Genomic DNA, 25,388 nt, shown 5'->3' on the forward strand with positions numbered 1-25,388 from the left:
ATTTAACCAACACATACAAAATGCTGGTGGAACACAGCAGGCCAGGCAGCATCTATAGGGAGAAGCAATGTCGATGTTTCAGGCCGAGACCCTTCGTCAGGACTAACTGAAAGGAAAGATAGTAAGAGATTTGAAAGTAGGAGAGGGAGGGGAAAATGCGAAATGATAAGAGAACACTGTAGCGGGTGGGGAGAAGCTGAGAGCCAGAAAGGTGATTGGCAAAAGGGATACAGAGCTAGAGAAGGGAAAGGATCATGGGACGGGAGGCCTAGGGAGAAAGAAAGGGGGAGGGGAGTACCAGAGGGAGATGGAGAACAAGCAGAGTGATGAGCAGAGAGAGAAAGAAAAAAAAGGGAGGGGGGAGAAAAAACAAAAAAAAACTAAGAAGGAGAGGAGGGGCATTAACAGAAGTTAGAGAAGTCAATGTTCATGTCATCAGGTTGGAGGTTGCCCAGCCAGTATATAAGGTTTGTTCCTCCAACTTGAGTGTGGCTTCATCTTGTCAGTAGAGGAGGCCATGGATAGACATATCAGAATGGGAATGGGACGTGGAATTAAAATGTGTGGCCACTGGGAGATCCTGCTTTCTCTGGCGGACAGAGCATAGGTGTTCAGCAAAACGGTCTCCCAGTCTGCGTCGGGTCTCACCAATATATAAAAGGCCACACCGGGAGCACCGGACGCAGTATACCACACCAGCAGACTCACTGTACTTATGTGTGTCATGATCTGTCTAGCTGGCAGGTAAAACAAAAATGTTTCACTATACCTTGGTACGTGTGATAATAATAAACCAATCAACGAAAACCAGTATAACCCATGATCACTGTAAGAGGCGAACACCAAGATATCCAGAGGAATGGCACATGGGATCTTGGGGGCGGCGCACATGGACAGCCATGTTTTTGTGGCATGACATCAGCATTATCTGTGTTTACCAAGTGCCTGCAAACACTGGTTCTCTTACCATACTTTGCCCATTCAACCTCTGTCAGTGACGGGTGAAATGAAGAAAGTGCTGAGATGTACAGTACTGCAAATATAAAATAAAATACCCTAATAAAATTGTTTCAACTACTTGCATTTCTTCACCAAACTTAAAAAAAAAGTCAGTGTGTTTGATATACGAGTTGCATCAAAACTGTTGAAGATTAAGTTCACAGAAAAGGTAAGAAAAATCCATGTAACCTCACAGATTTATGATGGAGAAAACAATCACTTTGAAGATATAACTCTGGGGAATCAATAGGCAAATTATAAACATTTTAACAGCTATTCAAGCAGATGATCTATAATTACTATGTTTCCAATGTGTTTTTGCTTTTCCCACTGTGTCATTTCCTTTCAGGAGCATGTCTCATTATTTTCAAGGTAATCTGCAGTTACAGGTAGAGGCAAATGCAAGGAATGGTGTCCTTCAAGCTTCCTACAGGAAAATCAAATCTAAAAACATGACAAGTAACTCCACCTATCAATCTTCATTTCTTTCAGTGGCTGAGTTCTTCTCTTTTGATGAACGTAATTCCTGTTCCATACCCTTGAGGATGGGAGAACTTAACTCTGTACCTTGTCCAAAACTGATCCCATAATCAATATCACTAAAGCAGGAGATCTGATTCCTACCCCATCACTGTTCATGAGAACTTACTGCATGCAAATTAACAGCTACATTTTCTATTTTAATTCAGAAAATATTGTATTGTGTATGATGCGTGTTAAAATAACTCAAGGTTATGAAACATTCCATATGAGTCACTGTGCCTTCCAATGGATTGCCTACAATATCTGCACACAAGAACTCAAATGCACATGTCTGTTTTCTGTACTCCTTTGTCTATGACTGGAAAAGCAACCTTTATCCCAGATGGTGTGTACAATATAATAGGAGAGAGATAGAGCAAAGATTTTTTAGTTATATAATCACCATTCATGACCTCAAGATGTCACCAAGTATCTTACTACGTATGACACAGCTAGTTAAATACTTTGTATGAAATGTAATCTCTATTATTATGTGTTAGTTAATTGCATACAACAAGGTCCAATGAAACAGGAACAAGACATTCACAGAGTCATACATAGAAACATAGAAAACCTACAGCACAATACAGGCCCTTCGGCCCACAAAGCTGTGCCGAACATATTCTTACCTTAGAACTACCTAGGCTTACCCATAACCCTCTATTTTCCTAAGCTTCATGTACCTATCCAGGAGTCTCTTAAAAGATCCTACCGTTTCCACCTCCACCACCACTGCTGGCAGCCCATTCTATGCATTCACCACTCTTTGCGTAAAAAAGTTACCCCTGACATCTCCTCTGTACCTACTTAGTTTTAAACACCTTAAAACTATGCCCTTTCATGCTAGCCATTTCAGACCTGGGAAAAAGCCTCTGACTATCCACATGATCAATGCATCTCATCATCTTATACACCTCTATCAAGTCACCTCTCATCCTCCATCACTCCAAGGAGAAAAGGCTGAGTTCACTCAACCTATTCTCATTAGGCATGCTCCCCAATCCAGTCAACCTTTAATGTAGTGATACTTCCCAAACTGCTCAGCAGTAACAAAATCAATAAAGATTGAGCTAGATCTACATAAGGAGAAGACACAGTCATACAGCACAGAAGTGCACCTTTCAGCCCATCTTGTCTGTGCCAATTCTTTTCCATTTAGACTAATCCCACATGCCCACATCAGGACCATATCCTTCTATGTTTTTCATATTTACTCTAAGTATCTATTTAAATGGCTCTTAAACGTAGGAATTATACCTTTTTCTACGACCCTTCCTCGTAACACATTTCAGATACCAACCACTCTTTGCGGAAAATAACTTACTCTTTGTATCCCCATTCAAGCTCTTTGCTCTCAACTTATGCCCTCTATTTTATATAACTCTAATCTGGGGGGAAATGTCTATATCTTGACAAAAAGACTTTATAAACTTCTATAAGGTCACTTCTCATTCCAAGAAAAACAGTCCTAGCATATTCAGTCTCACCCTATAACTGAAACCCCTCCAGCTCAAGCAACAGCTTTTTGAAGTATATAAGATCATGAGGAACATAGATAAGGTGGATGGCAAGGACTCTAAAACAAGAGGGCATAGATTTAAGGTGAAAAGGGAAAGATATGCCAGAGGAAGATGTAGAGACAGGTATAATTACAATGTTTAAGTTGCATAGGTATGTGGATTGAATAGGTTTAGTAGAAAACATCAGCCAAATGGGAATAGCTAGGACAAACACCTTAGTTCAAATTGGGCCAAACAGCTGTTTCTGTGTTGCAATAATTCTCGGACTCTTACTCCTTGAGAAACCTTAATGTACCATATAGTCTTATAGCATGCGAATGGGGGACATTCATGCCAACCTTTTTGCCCAGCTACACTTAACCCATATGCCTGCATCAGGACTATATCCTTCTACACTTTGGATAGATAAGTGCCTGTCTTGGGGTTAGAGGACTGTATATGTGTGTGGGGGGGGGGGGAGGTACAGGGTTTGTTTTGCTGCTGTTGTTCTGTTGCCTGTTGAGTTCTGTTTTGCTGCATTTAGCTGAGCATTGCGGGCATGCTATGTTGACGCCGGAATGTATAGCAACATTTGCCGGCTGCCCCCAACATACCCTCAGGTGTGATGGTACTAATGCAAGTGACATATTTCTCTGTATGTCTTGATGTACATGAGATAAATAAACTCACATCTTGTATCTTGAATCTTGATGCTTGCTGAGTGATAAATATTGGCTAAGACAATGCCAGCACACCAAAACTTAATTAAAATTTTTTTTGTATCTGTTTAAGTCTCAGAACAATAAGAAGGAAATTAGCCAGGACACTATGGAGAATTACCAAGGGAAACAACAAACCCTGTGCCAAATACCTACCAGGCTCTGCAATCCGCATACACCCGGGAATACATATGCTCATGTGCATTGATTTCACAAAATTGTATTTAAACTGAGCACCAAGTAAAACTCTGCAGAATAATGAGAGTATTCACCTTGCTAGCATTTCGAAGCCCATGAGCGAAGAAATTCTTCAAGTTTGCAAGGTTTTTGTTTTGCAACTATTGACAGCATATTTAGAAGCATTTATAAATAATTTCTTTCCTATTTTTAATACTTCAATCTTCAATGTGCAGTGCTGGAAAGATGATGGAATTCTGTCTATATTTTTATGTGCTTTTTCAAGTGCCTCTACTATAGTACTTACAGTTGAGAGCGTATGCCAAGAGCAATAACAAGCTCCAGACCATATGTGCAGACGTGAGCAAAGCTACCAGTGAAAGACTCTCACAGCAGGTATTTAGATGCAGAGATTTTATTTTACCATCTGTGGCAAGGGCAAACTTATAAAACAAGACAGCACCATCAATGGTTGATAAGTCATCTTTGCCCTCAAATATTAGAGCAGCGGCTTATTGTTAGTATTTGAATGCAAGCTGATATAGTAAATAGATGACTGAAGCAGTGCTCACTATGAACAGCTCTCTCAAGTCTCCACTCGAAGGAATCTTCAGAAGACCAGAAGATATATGTAGGAGCAGAATTAGGCTATTCAACCCATCAAGTCTGCTCCGCATTCCATCATGGCTGATTTATTATCCCTCTCAATTCCGTTCTCCTGTCTTCTCCCCAGAATCTTTGATGCCCTGTCTAATAAAAAATCTATCAACCTCCACTTTAAACATACCCAATGACCTGACCTGCATAGCTGTCTGTGGCAATTAATTCCACAGACCCACCACCCTCTGGCCAGACTGGGGTGGCACAGTAGTGTAGCGGTTAGCACAATGCTTTACAGTACAGGTGACCCAGGTTCAATTCCCTCACTGCCTGTAAGGAATTTGTACGTTCCTCCCTGTGACCGTGTGAGTTTTCTCTGGGTTCTCCAGTTTCCTCCCCACAGTCCAAAGACATACTTGTTGGTAGGTTAATTGGTCATTGAAAATTGTCCCATGGTTAGTCCAGGATTAAATTGTGGGATTTCAGGGCTTCATGGCTCAAAGAGCCAGGAGGGCCTACTCTGTGTTGTACCTCAATAAAATAAAATAAAGTATTTCCTCCTCATCTCCATTCTAAATGGACATCCTTCTATTCCAAGACTCTGCCCTCTGGCCATAGACTTCCTCACTATCGGAAACATCTTCTCTATATTCACTCTATCTCGGCTATTCAATGTTTGATTGGTATCAATGAGATCCTCCCACATCGTTCTAAACTTCAGAGAGTACGAGCCCACAGCCATCAAATGCTCCTCATACAGTAACCCTTTCATTCCCAGAATCCTCCTCTGGACCCTCGACAATGCCAGCACAACTTTTTTTAGATAGGCGTCCAAAACAGCACACAATACCTCAGGTGCAGTCTGAGCAATGTCTTACAAAGCCTCAGCATTACTTCCTTACTTTTATATTGTAGTCTTGTTGAAATGAAGAGTAACATTGCATTTGCCTTCCATATCATCAGCTCAAACTGTAAGTTAACCTTCAGGGAATCCTGCACAAGGTTTCACAAGCCCCTTTGCACATCTGATTGTTCAATTTTCTCCCTGTTTAGAAAATAGGTTACACCTTTATTCCTTCTACCAAAGTGCATGACCATACACTTCCCTATGCTACATTCCATCTGCCATTTCTTTGCCCATTGTCCAAATCTATCCAATCCTTCTGCAGACACCCAGCTTCCTTAACACTACCTGCCCCTCCACCTATCTTTGTATCATCCACAAACATGGCCACAAGGCGATCAATTCCATCATCCAAATCACTGACATAGACAGTATCATGAAAAGAAGTGGTCCCAACACTGACCCCTGCAGAAAACCACTAGTCACCAACAGCCAACCACAAAAGCCCCCTTTATTCCCACTCAATGCCTCCTGCTGATCAGCCAATCTTCTATCCATGACCGTATCTTTCCTGTAATACCATGGGCTCCTTTTAAACACCTTCAAGTGAGGCACCTTGTCAAAGGTCTTCTGAAAATCCAAGTAAACAACATTCACTAACACTCTTTTGTCTATCCTGCTTGTTATTTTCTTACAGAATTCCAATAGATTTTGCATGCAAGGAAACCATACTGACTTTGGCCTATTTTATGACTAGACTGAACTCCTGCCTCAGCAATGACCTGGGCCCATTGCAATTTGCCAATTGCCACAGTAGGTCAATGGCAGACACAATCTCAATGGCTCTCCACATGGCTTCAGACCACCTGGACAACACAAACACCTACGTCAGGATGCTGTTCATCAACTATAGCTCAGCATTTAATCCCACCATTCCCACAATCCTGATTGAGAAGTTGCAGAACCTGGGCCTCTGTACCTCCCTCTGCAATTAGATCCTTGACTTCCTAACTGGAAGACCATGATCTGTGCGGATTGATGATAACATATCCTCCTCGCTGACGATCAACACTAGTGCACCTCAGGGGTGTATGCTTAGCCAAATGCTTTACTCTCTATATACACATGAATGTGTGGCTACGCATAGCTCAAGTACAATCTATAAATTTGTTGACAATAAAACCATTGTTGGTAAAATCTCAGGTGGTAACGAGAGGGTGTACAGGAGTGAGATATGTCAACTAGTGGGGTGGTAGCAGCAATAACCTGGCACTCAACATCAGTAAGACGAAGGAGCTGATTGTGGACTTCAGGAAGGGTAAGATGAAGGAACACATACCAATGATCATAGAGGGATCAGAAGTCGAGAGAGTGAGCAGTTTCAAGTTCCTGGGTGTCAAGATCTCTGAGGACCTAACCTGGTCCCACCATATCGATGTAGTTATAACGGCGGCAAGACAGCAGCTATACTTTATTAGGAGTTTGAAGAGATTTGGCATGTCAATAAATACACTCAAAAAATTCTATAGTTGTACCATGGACAGCATTCTGACAGGCTGCAACACTGTTTGGTATGGAGGGGCTACTGCACAGGACCGAAAGAAGCTGCAGAGGGTTGTAAATCTAGTCAGCTCTATCTTGGGTACTAGCCTACAAAGTACCCAGGACACCTTCAGGGAGCAGTGTCTCAGAAAGACAGCTTCTATTATTAAGGACCTCCAGCACCAAGGGCATGCCCTTTTCTCACTGTTACCATCAGGGAGGAGGTACAGAAGCCTGAAGGCACACACTCAGCGATTCAGGAACAGCTTCCTCCCTTTTGCCATCCAATTCCTAAATGGACATTGAATCTTTGGACACTACCTCACTTTTTTAAAAATATAAGAGTATTTCTGTTTCTGCACATTTTTAAAATCTATTCAATATGCATATACCATAATTGATTTACTTATTTATTATTATAACCATATAACCATATAACAATCACAGCACGGAAACAGGCCATCTCGGCCCTCCTAGTCCGTGCCGAACTCTTAATCTCACCTAGTCCCACCTACCCGCACTCAGCCCATAACCCTCCACTCCTTTCCTGTCCATATACCTATCCAATTTTACCTTAAATGACACAACTGAACTGGCCTCTACTACTTCTACAGGAAGCTCATTCCACACAGCTATCACTCTCTGAGGAAAGAAATACCCCCTCATGTTTCCCTTAAACTTCTGCCCCCTAACTCTCAAATCATGTCCTCTTGTTTGAATCTCCCCTACTCTCAATGGAAACAGCCTAATCACGTCAACTCTATCTATCCCTCTCAAAATTTTAAATACCTCGATCAAATCCCCCCTCAACCTTCTACGCTCTGATGAATAGAGACCTAACTTGTTCAACCTTTCTCTGTAACTTAAATGCTGAAACCCAGGTAACATCCTAGTAAATCGTCTCTGCACTCTCTTTAATTTATTGATATCTTTCCTATAATTCGGTGACCAGAACTGTACACAATATTCCAAATTTGGCCTTACCAATGCCTTGTACAATTTTAACATTACATCCCAACTACTGTACTCAATGCTTTGATTTATAAAGGCCAGCATTCCAAAAGCCTTCTTCACCACCCTATCTACATGAGACTCCACCTTCAGGGAACTATGCACTGTTATTTCTAGATCTCTCTGTTCCTCTGCATTCGTCAATGCCCTACCATTTACCCTGTATGTTCTATTTGGATTATTCCTGCCAAAATGTAGAACCTCACACTTCTCAGCATTAAACTCCATCTGCGAACATTCAGCCCATTCTTCTAACCGGCATAAATCTCCCTGCAAGCTTTGAAAACCCACCTCATTATCCACAACACCTCCTACCTTAGTATCATCGGCATACTTACTAATCCAATTTACCACCCCATCATCCAGATCTTTTATGTATATTACAAACAACATTGGGCCAAAAACAGATCCCTGAGGCACCCCGCTGGTCACCGGCCTCCATCCCGATAAACAATTATCCACCACTACTCTCTGGCATCTCCCATCTAGCCACTGTTGAATCCATTTTATTACTCCAGCATTAATACCTAACGACTGAACCTTCTTAACTAACCTTCCATGTGGAACTTTGTCAAAGGCTTTGCTGAAGTCCATATAGACTACATCCACTGCCTTACCCTCGTCAACATTCCTCGTCACTTCTTCAAAAAATTCAATAAGGTTTGTCAAACATGACCTTCCACATACAAATCCATGCTGGCTACTCCTAGTCAGATCCTGTCTGTCCAGATAATTATTAATACTCTCTAAGAATACCTTCCATTCATTTACCCACCACTGATGTCAATTTATTTTTTAAATTTCATTTATTTATTTTTCTCTGTTATATTATGTGTTGCATTGAACTGCTGCTGCTAAGTTAATAAACTTCACATCATATGTCAGTGATAATAAACATGATTCTGATTCTGATATGCCTCCAGCTGAAACCTCATCTTTAATAATGGACTCCAACATCTTCCCAACTCCTGAAACCCACATTAGCTGTTTATAATTTTGTTTCTCTGCCTCCTTCTCTTCTGAAAGAATGAAATGACATTTGCTATTATCTAATCCACCAGAACTATTCCAGAATCTAGTGATTCTTGAAAGATCATGACTAAAGTCTCCACTTCTGCAACCTCTTTCAGAACCCTGGTAAGTAATCCATCTGGTCTGGGTGACTTATCTGCCATCTGACTTTTCAGCTTCTTAAGTACCCTCTCTTTAGTAATAGCAACTACACTCACTCACTTCTGACCCCTGAGACTCACACATTTCTGGCAAGCTTCCAGTGTCTTCCACAGTGAAGACTGATGCAAAATACTTATGAAGTTTGTCTGCTATTTCTTTGTAACCAATTACTACCACTCCAACATCATTTTCCTGCTGTCTGATATCCACTCTTCCCTCTCTTTTACTCTATTTACCTGAAAAAAAATCTGTATCCTCTTTTATATGTACTTTCATATTTAATCCTTTCTCTCCTTATGATTTTTTTAAAATTGCCTTCAGTTTTTTTTAAAAGCTTCCATTCTAATATCCCACTAATTTTTGCTATATTGTATGTCTTCTCTTGCTTTTATGCTGTCCTTGACTTGTGTTGTGAGCCACGGATGCCCTTTAGAATACTTCTTTATCTTTGTGATATATCTCCCCTATGCCTTCTGAATTGTTTTCAGAAACTCCAGCCATTGCTGTTCTGCCATCATCCCTGCTAGTGTCCACTTCCAATCAACTTTGGCCTGCTCCCCTCTCATGCCCCTGTAATTCCCTTTCCTTCACTATAATACTGATACATCTGACGTTAGCTTCTCCCACTCACTGCAGGGTGAATTTGCCGATATGTCAGGGAAGGGAAGGGAAGGGAAGAGCACAGATAGTAGAGAGCACCTCTGTGGCCATCACCTTCAGTAATCATTATCTTGTTTTAGATGCTTTTGAGGGGAGTGACCTGACAGAGGATGACCATGGCGATCGGGTCTCTGGCAGAAAGGAGAGAAGAAGATGAGGAATGCGGTAGTCATAGGGAATTCTAGAGTGAGGGGAGCAGACAGAAAGTTCTGTCAGCCTGATAGAAATACCTGCATGGTGTGTTGTCTCCCAGGTTTCTGGGTACGGGATGTTTTCTGTAGGGAGAGGGTGAGCAGCCAGAAGTCTTGGTACATGTTGGTGAGGAGGTCCTGAAGAGGGAATTCAGGGAGTTAGGTATGAAGCTGAAAAGCAGGACCTCCAGGGAAGTAATCTAAGGATTGCTGCCGGTGCCACGTGCTAATGAGTGCAAGAACAGCATGATCAGGCATATTAATGCGTGGCTGAGAGACTGGTGTAGGCGGCAGGGACTTGGGTTAGAAACAGAAATACAGAAAACCTACAGCACAATATCAGCCCTTCAGCCTACAAAGCTGTGCTAAACATGTCCTCACCTTAGGACTACCTAGGCTTATCCATAGCCTATTTTTCTAAGCTCCATGTATCCATCCAGGAGACTCTTAAAAGATCCTATTGTTTCGCCTCCACCACTGATGCCAGCAGCCCATTCCACACACTCACCACTCTCTGTGTAAAAAACTTACCCTTGACATCTCTTCTATGCCTACTTCCAGGCACCTTAAAACTAGCCATTTCAGCCCTGGGAAACAGCCTCTGACTATCCACATGACCAATGCCTCTCATTATCTTGTACACCTCTATCAGGTCACCTCTCATCCTCCATTGCTCCAAGGAGAAAAGGCTCTCACTCAACCTATTCTCATAAGGCATGCTCCCCTATCCAGGCAACATCCTTGTAAATCTCCTCTGCAACCTTTCCATGGTTTCCATGTCCTTCCTGTGGTGAGGCGACCAGAACTGAACACAGTACTCCAAATGGGGTCAGACCAGGGTCCTATATAGCTGCAACATTACCTCTTGGCTCTTAAACTCAAATGCCAATGCACCATATGCCTTCTTAACCATAGTCAATCTGCAAAGAAGCTTTGAGTGTCCAATGGACTCGGACCCCAAGATCCCTCTGTTCCTCCACACTGCTAAGTGTCTTACCATTAATTGTATATTCTATCATCATATTTGACTCCCAAAATGAACCACTCCACACTCATCAGAGTTGAACTCCATCTGCCACTTCTCAGCCCAGTTTTCCATCCTATCAATATCCCGCTGTAACAACTGGCAGCCCTCCACACTATCCACAACACCACCAACCTTTGCATCATCAGTAAATTTACCAACCCATCCCTACACTTCCTCATCCAGATCATTTATAAAAATCACAAAGAGTAGGGATCCCAGAACAGATCCCTGAGGTACACCACTGGTGACTGACCTCCATGCAGAATATGACCCATCTACAACCACTCTTTGCCTTCTGTGGGAAGCCAGTTCTATATCCACAAAACAATGTCCCCTTGGATCCCATGCCTCCTTACTTTCTCAAATAAGACTTGCATGGGGTACCTTTTCAAATGCCTTGCTGAAATCCAGATACACGACATCTACTGTTCTTCCTTCATCAATGTGTTTAGTCACATCCTCAAAAAATTCAATCAGGCTCGTAAGGCATGACCTGCCTTTGACAAAGCCATTTTGACCATTCTTAATCATATTATGCCTCTCCAAGTGCTTATAAATCCTGCCTTGCAGGATCTTCTCCATCAACTTACCAACCACTGAAGTAAGACTCAATGATCTATAATTTCCCGGGCTATCCCTACTCCCTTTCTTGAATAATGGAACAACATCCACAACCCTCCAATCCTCTAGAATCTCTCCCATCTGCATTGATGGTGCAAAGATCATTGCCAGAGACTCAATCTCCTCCTTTGCTTCCCACAGTAGTCTGGGATACATCCCGTCCATTCTCAGTGACTTATCCAATTTGATGCTTTCCAGAAATTCCAGCACATCCTCTTCCTTAATATCTAGCTTTTCAGTCTGCTGCAAGTCATCCCTACAATCGCCAAGATCCTTTTCCGTAGTAAATACTGAAGTAAAGTATTCATTAAGTACCTCTGCCATCTCCTCTGGTTCCATACACACTTTTCCACTGTCACGCTTGATTGGTCCTATTCTTTCATGTCTTATTCTCTTGCTCTTCACATACTTGTAGAATGCCTTGGGGTTTTTCCTTATTCCTGTCTGCCAAGTGCTTCTCATGGCCTCTTCTGGCTCTCCTAATTTCATTCTTAAGCTCCTTCCTGCTAGCCTTATAATCCTCTAGATCCCTACCATTACCTAGTTTTTTGAACCTTTTGTAAGCTCTTCTTTTCTTCTTGACTAGATTTACAACAGCCTTTGTTCATCACGGTTCCTGTACCCTACCATCCCTTCCCCGTCTCATTGGAATGTATCTATGCAGAACCCCATGCAAATATCCCCTGAACATTTGTCACATTTCCTCTGTACATTTCCCTGAGAACATCTGTTTCTAAGTTATGCTTCCAAGTTTTTGCCTGATACCCTCATATTTCCCCTTACTCCAATTAAATATTTCCTTAACTTGTGTGTTCCTATCCCTCTCCAATGCTGTGGTAAAGGACATAGAATTGTGATCACTATCTCCAAAGTACTCTCCCACTGAGAGAACTGACACCTGACCAGGTTCATTTCCCAATACCAGATCAAGTACAACCTCTCCTCTTGTAGGGTTATCTAGATATTGTGTCAAGAAACCTTCCTGAACACACTTAACAAACTCCACCATTTCTAAACCCCTTGCTTTAGGGTTCTTGTATCACTAGGGCCTCTCCTTGAGGAGGTATGACCTATACAAAAAGAACGGGTTACACCTGAACCCAAAGGGGTCCAATATCCTATCAGGCAGGTTTAATAGAGCTGTTAGGGAGGGTTTAAACTAATTTGGCTGGGGGATAGGAACAAGAGTGATAGAGCTGAGGAAGGGGAAAACAGAAATAAATCAAAGATAATATTCAGCAGAGATGATAGAAAGGACAAGCAGGAGATGAGGCATAATCAAAGCCAGTAGGATAATTTACAGGGAAATAGAGGTGTGGTTCAGTTAAAACAGAAAGCAATAAATACTGAACTTAAAGCGTTATATTTGAATGCACACATCATAAGAAATAAAATGGACGAGCTTGAAATTCAGCTACAGATTGGCAGGTATGACATTTGTGGCCATCTCTGAAATGTGGCTAAAGGATGGCTGCCATTGGGAGCTGAACATTCAAGAATATATGATGTGTTGGAAAGATAGGTTAGGAGGCAGAGGAGGTGGTGTGGCTCTGTGTATAAGAAATAATATTAATCTTCAGAAAGGGATGACATAGGATTGGAAGGTGTAGAATTTCTACGGGTTGAGTTAAGAAATGGCAAGGGTAAAAGGACCCGAATGGCAGTTGTATACAGGCCTCCAAACAGCAGCCGGGATGTGGATTACAAATTACAGCAAGGGATAGAAAAGGTGTGTCAGAAGGGCAATGTCATGATAATCGTTGGGGATTTTAATATGAAAGTGGATTGGGAAAACCAGGTCAGTACTGGACCTCAAGAGAGAGCATTTGTAGAATGTTAGAATGTCTAAGGGATGGCTTTTTAGAACAGCTTGTTGTTGAGCGCACTAGGGGATTGGCTGTGCTGGATTGGGTGTTGTGCAATGATCTGGAGGTGATCAGGAAGCTTAAGGTTAAGAAAACCTAAGGGAGCAGTGATCACAATATGATTTAGTTCACTTTGAAATTTGAGAAGGAGAAACTTAATTCTAATGCATTGGTTTTTCAGTGGAATAAAGGAAATTACAATGGCATGAGAGGGGAACTGGCCAAATGTGACTGGAAAGGGACACTAGCAGGAAGGACAGCACAGCAGCAATGGCTGGAGTTTCTGCAAAAAACGAGGGAAGTGCAAGACAGATATATTCCGTTTCTAGAGTCTAGAGGTATAGAATATAAGAGCAGGGATGTGATGTTAGTCTCTGTAAGCCACTCATGAGACCACAGTTGGAGTACTGTGTGCAGTTTTGGGCTCCTTATTTTAGAAAGGATATACTGGCATTGGAGAGGGTTCAGAGAAGATTCACGAGAAAGTTTCCAGGAATGAATGGGTTACCGTATGAGGAACGTCTGGCAGCCATTGAGCTGTATTCCCTGGAGTTCAGGTGAATGAGGGAGGAATCTCATAGAAACATTCTGAATGTTAAAAGGCCTGAACATATTAGTTATGGCAAAGTTTATTCCCATGATAGGGGAGGGTATGACTTCAGGATTGAAGGATGTCCATTTAGAACAGAGATGTGGAGAAATTACTTTAGTCAATGGGTTGTAAATCTGTGGAATCTGTTGCCACGAGCGGCTGTGGAGGTCAAGTCATTGGGTGCATTTAACGCAGAGATAGGTAGGTTCTTGATTAGCCAGGGCATCAAAGGGTATGGGGTGAAAGCAGATGAATGGGGATGACTGGAAGAATTGGATCAGCCCATGACTGAATGGCGGAGCAGACTCGATGGGCCGAATGGCCTACTTCTGCTCCTATATCCTACAGTCTATATTACGACCACTGTCTCCTAAGGGTTCCTTTACTTTAAATTCCCTAATCAAATCTGTTTCATTACACAACACCCAATCCAGCACATATCTCAGTCACTGTGGCTTCCCCCTGCAGGACCCCCTCAACAGTATCCAAAGCAATATACTTATTATTGAGGAGAACGGGGAGTGCCCTGTACTCTGCACTGACTGCTTATTCACTTTCCCTCTCCTCACAGTCACCCAGCTCCCTGTCTCCTGCAACTTATTGGTTACTATTTCCCTTTAGGTCCTATCTATCACCTTCTCATAGTCCTGCATGAACCAAATATCATTGAGCTGCAGCTCCAGTTCCTTAACGTGGTCTCTAAGCAGCTGGAACTTAATGAATTTCGGAGAGGCTGCGGATCTCTTGGAGGTCCCACATCTCACATGAAGAAGAAAACAAACCCTGGTCCCTTTCTCACTGCACTAGCTATATTCTAATAGACAAAAAAAGAGAAACAAAACCTTAATAGAAACTTCCTTCGATCCTCCGACTTTTTTTGCCCAAATCTATCCTAGGCCAAGCCTGTTGAGCCAAAACCTGACCACTCTAACACTGTCCACACCAACAATGGCCACTCTGCCTACACCTTGCTTTTTTTTATTTGGCCTTTGCCAAGTGCCTAATGGATCATTATGAATTCAGCCAGCCAAAAATTCCCAAAGACCCTGAGCTTTTTTTAAAACCTCATCCCACCCTCAGCCAAACAAATACCATTGTTTGCAGTCTGTCAAAAAGAATGACATGGTCACCCAAATGAATGACATGCAGTGCTCCCTGAAGCAGACAGGGTGCCACTCATGGCTGGTGCCCTGAACTCACTAATGTAACCATATAACAATTACAGCACAGAAACAGGCCATCTCGGCCCTTCTAGTCTGTGCTGAACGCCAACTCTCACCTAGTCCCACCGACCTCCACTCAGCCCATAACCCTCCATTCCTTTCCTGTCCATATACTTATCCAATTTTTTTTTTAAATGACAATATTGAACCTGCCTCTACCACTATTACTGGAAGCTCGTTCCACACAGCTACCACTCTCTGAACAAAGAAGTTTCCCCTCATGTTACCCCTAAACTTTTGCCCCTTAACTCTCAACTCATGTCCTCTTGTTTGAATCTCCTCAATGGAAAAAGCCTATCCACGTCAACTCTATCTATCCCCCTCATAATTTTAAATGCCTCTGATGATGGATGGTGTTTTCCTATGTTAGTGTTTCATGTCGATGTGCTCAGTGGTTGGGAGGAGGGGTGAGTGGCGTTATGTGTGATGTACTATTTGAGTAGTAAATATAAATGATATGTATGCCCAGTCATGTTATTGTTGGACAAACTACCTAAATCAGGGCAATAGCATCCAGATTTAACTTGCCTTACTCCCAATGAAATGCCAGCTCCTCCTACTGCATACCCAGACCTGTGGATAAAAGTGGGAAAGACTATCTTCTGCCTGGATCTGGTGCAATGCCAACTACGATGAAGGCTGGCAGAACAATGCTGTATATAATCCATTACATTTCTTTCCATACAAACACACAATGGGGATTTGATGCTGTATCATTCCACCAGCTCCTTAAAGAAATTCATTCAGAACTTTCCACTAAGTCTACTTTCACTATCATCTGCAATCATTCTCTTGATTAGGCTGAGTAAACATACAATAACTCTGGCCAAAGTTTCCTTGGTTTGGAATAGTTTGTACTCTTTTTTTTCCTTTAAGTGTCCCCCAACCAGCAATGTTACATACCCTATCTATGCTTCAAGCACATTCCCCGAAGGTGTGCATGAATATTTTAATCTGATCACACTTGGAGAGATGCCTTCATCAGACGGGGCATAAGTAATGGCCCTGAGAAACATAATAGTGCTGGAATCTCAGCCTATACTTTAAACACTTGCCTCCCCCCACCCCCACCAACCCTCCATAAGTCTGCATGGTCAGGAATCATTAAAGAACTCTGAGTACTGGAAATTGCAAACCTGGCTAATGTCAGTTCAATGTACAAGGCTTTGGTGAACCCATTGTCAGAGCTGTTGAAATTACATCTCGATGGTAGTCATCAGCCTTGGTGAACTGATAGTCCTCTTGTCAGGGTCTGGGCTTGTAGGTATGGGTTGATATTTCTGAAGGAGTGCTGCAGTGTTCGATACCCTGCCTCACAGACTTCCTGTGGTATTGATTGGAGGGGGAAATTTGAGTCATATTTATCTCTCATTTACATTACATATGCAAAGACAATGTGGCAGGCATATTGATTGTTGCTTCTTGATGTCACTAGCTATTTGTCAGGAATGACATCTCATGATTTAAACCTTAGTTTGAAATCTGTGCTCTAATTCGGGGCTAAATATTGGATTTTTTTAATATACTGCCCTCTCCTTGCTAATTCCATTCATCCATTCACCCCATTCAAACACTGTATACTTTTACACTTGTCTAACTCTGATGAGTCTTGATGGGGAGACACTAAGGGTCTTTCCCTACTATGGAAGTTTTAGAGCAGGTGGGACTGCCTTAGCGTAGGGCATCAATTAATTAAGATGGACATTCAGAGGGATATTTTGACTCATCTTGCAAATTGTCCATCCAAGAGAACAGGGATAATGATCCATTAAGTATTCAAGGTGGAAAGTGGAGTTCAGCTAAAAAACCAGATCTGCCACTTAATGGTAGAGAAGGCTTGAAGGGCCATAGAGCTTAAAACTGCTCCTATTTCTCAGCAACATTACTTTACAGAGTAACACAACAGCTGACTCTGTTGAAAAGATATTTTAAAAACTTTACTATACATAATACCACAAGACATAGAAGCAGAACTAGGCAATTTTGCCCATCAGGTATGCTCCAGTATTCAATCATGGTTGATTTATTTTAACTCTCAAACCCATTCTCCTGCCTTCTTTCAATAACCTTTGATACCCTTGCTAATCAAGAACATAGCAACCTGTGCTTTAAAATTACCCAATGACTTGGCTTCCACAGCATCGATGGCAACAAATTACATCAATTCAACAACTCTAGCTAAAGAAATTACTTCTCAAACAAGAGAAAATCGACAGATGCTGGAAATCCAAGCAACACACACAAATGCTCGAGGAGATCAGCAGGCCAGGCAACACCTATGGAAAAAAAGTACAGTCGACTCTTTGGGCCAAGACCCTTGGTCCTGCAGAAGGGTTTCGGCCCAAAACATGACTATCCTCTATTCCATAGATGCTGCCTGTCCTGCTGAGTTCCTTCAGCATTTTGTTTGTGTTGCTTGAAATTCCTTCTCAACTCTATTCTAATGGGACATCCTACTATTCTTTGGCTGTGTCCTCTGATATAAGACTCTTCCACTATTGGGAACACCCTCTCCACATCCACTCTATCTAGGCCTTTCAACGTTCAGTAAGCTTCAATGAGATTTTCCCCCATTCTTCTAAACTCCAGATAGTACAGCACCAAATCCATCAAACATTCCTCCTATATTAATCCTTTCATTCCCAGATACTTCTCATGCACCTGCTCTGGACCCTTTCCAATGTCAGCACATCCTTTCTTGGATGTGGGGGCCAAAACTGCTCACCATAGTCCAAGTATGGTCTGACCAAAGCCTTATAAAGCATTGCATTTGCCTTCTTTACCAATGACTCAACTGCAAATTAACTTTGGGGATTCCTGCACTAAGACTCACAAGTCCCATTCCACTTCCAAACATTGAAATTCGCTCTCTGTTTAGAAAATAGACTATGGCTATATTGCTTCTACCAAAGAGCATGACAATATGCTTCCCTACACTGTATTCTATCTGCCACTTCTTTGCCTATTCTCCAAATCTGTTTAAGTCCTTCTGTAGCCTCTCTGCTTCCTCAACACTACCTGCTCCTTCACTCATCTTGGTACAGTACACAAGCTTGGCCACAAAACTCTCAATTTCATAATCCAGATCATTAATATATAATGTGAAAAATAATAGAGCTAACACCGACCTCTGTGGAACACCACCAGTTACTGGCAGCCAACAAGAAAAGACCCACCCCCTTTATTCCCACTCTTTGCCTTCTGCCCATCAGCCACACTAGTATGTTTCCTGTAATACCATGGGTTCTTATCTTTTTTTATCAGCAGCATGTGTGGCACCTTGTCAGAGGCCTTCTGAAAATCCAAGTAAACAATATCTCTGATTCTCCTTTGTCTATCCTCTCTGTTATTTTCTCAAAGAAGTCCAACAGATTTGTCAGGTAAGACTACCCCTTAAGGAAACCATGTTGGCTTCAGCCTATTTTATCACATAGCTCCAAATAGCCCAAAAACCCATCTTTAATAATGGATTCCAACATCTTCCCAACCACTGAGTTTAGACTAATTCATCTATAACTTCCTGCCTTTTATCTCCATCCATTCTTAAAGAGTGGAGTGATATTCAGAATCTTCCAGTCCTCAAAACCATTCTAGAATCTAGTGATTCTTTAAAGGTCATTACTAAACCCACTACAATTTCTTTAGCTACCTCTTTTAGATCTCTGGGGTGTAGTCTATCTGGTCCATGACCAATCTACCTTCAGACCTGTCAATTTCCCAAGCCCCTTTTCCTTAGTAATAACGACTACACTGACCTCTGTCCACTGACACTCTCTTAATTTCTGGCACACTGATGGTGTCTTACACAGTGAGGACTGGTGCAAAAACTAAATTGTTCTGTCCACCATTTCTTACTATCTCTCTGGTGTCATTTTCCAATGGTCTATTGTCCACTCTTGCCTCTCTTTTACTCTGTATATATCTGAACAATCTTTTGGTATTATCCTTTATATTATAAGCTTGTTTACCTTCATATTTCATTCTTTTTCTTTTACTCTCATATCTCATCTTGTCCCTCCTCCCCTTAGAAAATAAGTGAGCACTTTACTCAACTGGCCCCTGAACAGAACAAACAATGTCCAGCAGTTTCAACCTTGACCTCTAGTGTTGTCTGTGGAGCTTGCACATGCTCCCTGTGATGGGTGCTCGGATGTCGTACCATATCCTGTTGGCATGGCAGCTTAATAGGTTAACTGTTTATGTAAAATGCCCTCTGTAATATATGGGAAGCAGTAGAATTGGGTGGGAGTAGTTAATGGGTATATCAGCAAAAATAGGTAACAGCTAAATGGGGGGGGGGGTGGGGAATGGAATTGATGGCATTGCCATGAAAGCTGACATAGACTCAGTGGGCCAAAATGCCTCTTGGAGTAATAGGAAAATAAAAATATAAAATGTAATCTCACATTTATGGCTCTGCTGTGTGGCTTTCAAAGGCAATCTAACTGGAGAAACTAGAAAATAATTTTCACATTACTCACTCCAACCTGAATCTAAATTAGGCAATGATCACAAATTAGCCTTAAGTAATAATGCAAGTGTGTTTCAAGTTCTGAATTCTGTGTGAGTGTCCCAAATCAGGTCACATCAGGTTTTTAATTTATCGTAGTGCTTTCATTTGAATGTTTTACCATGAAAACATGCCCTTTTCCTGTTGTTTTATAACTCCCTCTGACTTTAAAATATCCCTACTCTAAAGCTTACATCAGCTTATTCACTAAAACCCACTGCTGGTGAGACTTTCCTCAATGACAAGTCTTCAGATCTCCTCAGACTGAAAGGCCTAATTACACCAAATTAATTAAAAGCCCCAAAACTGCATTCTAGTTAATGTCAGACCAGCGAGAGAAATATTTTCACGTTGTTGAAGATGTGTGCAAGTTCAATATACTCATCCAGTTAATGCACTTCCAGCATTTCTAAGTTCCATGTTCAAAGCATTTTTTTTTAATATATCCATTCCTTGGCAGCCTATGGACTTTTGAATCTACACAGGTCCAGAAGATTAGATTGAGATGGTTATGACGTCAAACACTCACTCGCAATCTGATGCTAGGAAAGGATAAATCATTTAACAATACCCACACTGCAATCAACAGAGCAGAAAGGAATGACTGCCTTGTACATGACAATATCAAAGCCTGGGGGAAAAGTGAAATGAATTTTGAAAAGCTAACCTGCTTCACGAGTTGCTCCTTCTTCACCAGTCCAGTGGCTGCTGCTATGTTTCCAGCTCCTTCCACTGTCTTCTGAGCGACTGTGGACATTCCAGTCACCATGGCTCCTCCAACCAGAGATGCTTGTTCCTTGGTCTTCTCAGCCACTAACCAAAAATACAAACCACAGGGAACATTCTGACTGACTGCACACTCTCATCCTAAGGAAAGCTTGTTCAACGGAACACAGAACATAGAACAACACAGCACAGAAACACCCCACATATACACCGACCGTGCTGACAAACTAATCACATCTGCCTGCACATAATTCATATCCCTCTATTTCCTGTCTGGTCATGTCTGTCTAAATGCCTCCTAAATGTTGCTATTGTAATTAGTTCTACCCACACCCCTGACAGTGTGTTCATAGTACCTATAACTCTACATGATTTGCCTTGTGCAGCTCCTTTAAAATTTCCCCTTCTCACCTTAAAACTACAGTATGCTCTCTACTATTTGATAATTCCACTCTGGGAAAAAGATTATCTCCCCTATTTATAGAAACATAGAAAACCTATAGCACAATACAGGCCCTTTGGCCCACAAAGTTGTGCTGCACATGTCCCTGCCTTAGAAATTATTTGGGTTACCTATAGCCCTCTATTTTTCTAAGTTCCATGTACTTATCCAAAAGTCTTTTAAAAGACCCTATCGTATCCGCCTCCACCACTGTTTATGCCTCTCATCATTTTATATACTTCTACTGTATTGCCCCTCAGCATTCATGCTCCGCAGAAAATAATCCAGGTTTGTCCAACATTTTATAGCTCTACACTCTAAATCAGTCAACATTCTGGTGAACTTTTTCTGCACCCTCTCCAAAGCCCCCATATCTTTCATTTACTGTGGCAAACAGACCTAACCAAAGTTTTACACAGTTGGAAAGTGACTTCCCAATTGTTTTCTCAAGGCTTTGAATGATACATGTCTCCTTCATCATCCTATATATTGTAATCTCTACAAAAAATGGTTCAGCATATTAGACACAAGGTGGATTTGATTTTAGTAAGGGGAGCAACAGCATGAGAAATTGTGCAGAGGAGCTTTATAAGAACGTTAATCAAGGTGACATAGTGGTGCAGCTAGTAGAGCTGCTGCTATATAGCTCCAGAATCTGGGTTTGCTCCTGACCATGAATACCATCTGTGAGTCCAGGGCTTTCTTCCAGGTGTTCCAGTTTCCCAACAACATACCTAACATGGTAGGTTAATTGAGCACTGTAAATGTCCCCTAGTGTATGTGTGTGAGAGAATCTAGTGAAATTTTTGGTGAAATAGGAATAGTGTTGGATTAATGTTATAATGTGGAAGTGAGTGGGAAAATCTAGAGGTATTGTTGGCAATGTGAAGAGAATAGAAATATAGGAATAGTGTTGGATTAATGTCAGTCTGTGTTTGATGGCTGATAAGGTCTCATTGGATAGAAGGTCCTGCTTCCATTTCACTCTGGTTCAAAGAGCCACTGTGGTATTAGGCAATAGGAGCTAGAACAAGCTTCAACTTTTCAAGCCAAAATGCTGGCTACTCTGCAATATTTGACCTGCCTTTCAGATACCATCTCGGACTTTATCCTTTTACCAATCCAAAATATCTTTCCTTGTTCTCGTGTGTTGTTTCAGTCTGAAAAGTCCTCTGTGTGAATTATGGTTGTGCTCCTTAGGATGTTATGAATATTCAGGCCCCTTTAGGCAAGATAAGTGAAGTCTGCAATGCAGATTTTTGAGGCCAATCTCAGTCATGCTTATCTTATCCACTCAAGCATGTTGGTCTCAAAATTGCTGTTGTACCTTGTGACAAAAGCCAGATTGAGTGACCATAAAACTAGGTGATTTTGGCCAAACACCTCATACTCATCTGAAATAACAATATAACCAAACATATTGTATTGTTTAAAGATTTGTATGATTATTCCTAAATGATAATTAGAAACTTTCCTTGCTGCCGCTGAAATTAACAGTGTTGTCTACCGAAGCAGACTTGTTAACTGGTTCCAACAGCTTATTTCCTGGGCACTGAATACATGAGGTATTTTTAATTAAATGAGAAAAAACTTACCACTGTACACTGTAATATTGTGTTTGTTGAATATGGGAAGGAATATAGAGATTAAATTACTTTCACAGTCAGGTGGCACAGCTGAATGACTTGTAAAAGTAACAACCCAGCCAGGTTCAATCCTGACCCTAGACGCTCCAGTTTCCTCCCACGTCCTGAAGATATATGGATAGGTAGTTTAATCGGACACTGTAAATCGGCCCCAGTGTGTGTAGTTAAGTGGCAGAATCTGGGTATAGTTGCTGAGAAGTTAGGGAGAATAAAAAAAATGATTAGCGTGAACAGGTAGTTGTGAGCTGAAGTGGGTTGGTGGGTTAAAGTACAATACTTGTTTCTGTGCTATCACTCTCCTTCTCTATGGCAATGGATGAAATAAATATCTTTCTTTTGAGTAAAGGCCTTGGGCTGTAAACTTGCTATTTTACAAGAAATTGGTGAGGCTGCACTTGGAGTATTGTACACAGTTTAGTCATGCTGTTCTAGGAAAGTCATAATTAAACCGGAAGGAGCACAGAGAAGATTTACAAGGATGCCAGCAGGACTTGAGGGCCTGGGTTTAAGGAGAGGTTGGGTAAGATAGGTCTTTATTTCCTGGAGCAAATGAGATTGAATGGTGGCAATACAGAGGTGTATAAAGTTAAGAGAGGAATAGACAAGAAGTATTTTTTCCTAGGAAAAGGGAAATAAAAACCAGAGACATAGGTTTAAGGGAGAGAGGGGAGATTTAAAAGGGAGCTAAGGGGCAAATTCTTAACACAGTGGAAGGAGCATATTTTGAATAAGCTACTGGACAAAGGGATTGTGTCAGGTACAGTAACAGCATTTAAAAGACATCTAGATAAGTACATGAATAGGGTGATTTAGAGGTATGCGGGCCAAACACAGGCAAGTGGAATGGCATGGTCAGTATGGGCAAGTTTGGCCAAAGGGCTTGTTACCATGGTGTATGACTCTATTTCCCATTCAGCTATTCATCAATCATAATTGTGTTTCTATGTTTACAGACCATTGTCTAAATGCAGTAAAACTGTGGAAATGCTACCTAGCTAAACCTCAGTGTGTATCCAGTGAAGGAAGGTAGGTCTGCAACTTGCATTAAATTTGTCACTTTATGTTTAGGTGGAATGCTTGGTATTATAAGAACACATACATACAGCCCATGGTTTATCTTTTATTATTTATTTGTTCATGACAGTCACACATAGACCAGGCAGGAAAAGGAGATTAATTTTACTCTCCTCAAGGTTTTTATAGCAATACAATAGATTCATGGGCATCATTACTGGAAGTATTTATTTTATTAATTGAGTTCATATTTCCAATACTGCATTAGAATTTCACCTCCTATCCCTGGATCCATAATCCTGGCATGTGGATTCTAGTTTAGTATCCTCACCTTCATGCCACCTTATCTCCACTACCTTGCATTTATTTTGAAGCTACTGACATCCATTATATGCTTAAGATATGAAGCATCAACCAAGTGAAAAGGTACCTTTTACAACACTATTTCTATGATCTAAATCCTAGAAGGGGTTTTGTATAAAATCTGCGTTAAGTACATCTGTGCAATACTTCAGAAACAATTATAATCAATTCTATATCCAGCTCCTCTGTGAGAGAAATCCAGAAGAGGATTGCTTAATTTTATTGCACTCCAGAAAATTGTTTGCCATATAACTCTATCAATTACCAATTCTTATTATGAATTCATAATTTTCAAGCTCATTGAAAATCAATAAACTGCCATATACATGCCCCACAAAATTCTGATATATTTGAATCTTACATTAGATATCCTTTCAAAAGTATTTTATGAGCGGCTTAAAACTAGTTTGAAAGACAGGTAATAAAAGTGGTGAATGAAATTATCTCTGTTTTCTGACTTAAAAAAAAGGTTATCAGATGAAGACAATCTGGGAAAGATTTTGCTTTTATTCACACAGTGACTGGTTGCTCTTTAAGCTTGCAAATACACTCAGTGGCCACTTTAATAGGTGCCTCCTGTACCTAACAAAGTTGCCGGAGTGTATGTTCATGGTCTTCTCTGCTTTAGTCCGAGATCAGAAATGTTCCGCAAATGACTGTTGTAACATGTAGTTATCTGAGTTACTGTCACCTTCCTTTCAGCTTGAATCTGTCTGGCCATTCTCCTCTGATTCTCCCATTAACAAGGAATTTTCACACACAGAACTGCTGCTCACAAGATGACTTTTTATTTCTCTCGCCATTCTCTGTAAAAACTAGAGAATGTTGTGTGTGAAAATCCCAGGAGATCAGCTGTTTCTAAGATACTCAAACCACCCTGTCTGGCACCAACAATCATTCCATGATCAAAGTCACTTAGATCACATTCTTCCCCATTCTGATGTTTGGTCTGAACAACAACTGACCCTCTTGACCACTTCTGCTTGTTCTGTATTTTGAGTTGCTGCCATATGATGGCTGATTTGATACTCTGCATCGATGAGCAGGTGTACAAGCAGGTAGGTAAATAAAGTGGACACTGAATCTATTTGCCACACATAACAACATACCATATAGGAAAAGAATTAGGCTATTTAGCCATCGAGTCTGCTCTGCTCATCAATCATGCCTGATATTTTTTCCACCCCATACTCTTGCTTTCTTCCTGTAACCTTTAACCCCCTTACTAATCAAAAATCTATCAATCTCTGCCTTAAGTACACCCAATGATTTGGCCTCCACAGCCCTCCCTGGCAACAAATTCCATAGCCTCCCCACCCAATGTCTGAGGAAATTCCCCCACATCTCAGTTTTAAAGGGAAGTCCCTTTATTCTGAAGGTGCGCCCTCTTACTATTAGAAATCTCCTCTGAATGCCAACTCT

The 25,388-nt window shown here is 41.3% G+C and overlaps 1 protein-coding gene across 2 annotated transcripts in view; it reads right to left on the bottom strand.

The window, feature by feature from the left end:
- Positions 1-25,388, bottom strand: part of LOC132391792 (alpha-synuclein-like) — a 110,744-nt gene that overhangs the window by 79,367 nt on the left and 5,989 nt on the right. For both annotated transcript variants that reach the window (XM_059965415.1, XM_059965414.1), the window contains one exon: positions 20,443-20,588. In XM_059965415.1, the coding sequence (XP_059821398.1) occupies positions 20,443-20,588 (146 nt within the window). The remainder of the gene's footprint in view (positions 1-20,442; positions 20,589-25,388) is intronic.

Source organism: Hypanus sabinus, chromosome 3, assembly GCF_030144855.1.
Source record: "Hypanus sabinus isolate sHypSab1 chromosome 3, sHypSab1.hap1, whole genome shotgun sequence".
Lineage (NCBI taxonomy): Eukaryota > Metazoa > Chordata > Chondrichthyes > Myliobatiformes > Dasyatidae > Hypanus > Hypanus sabinus.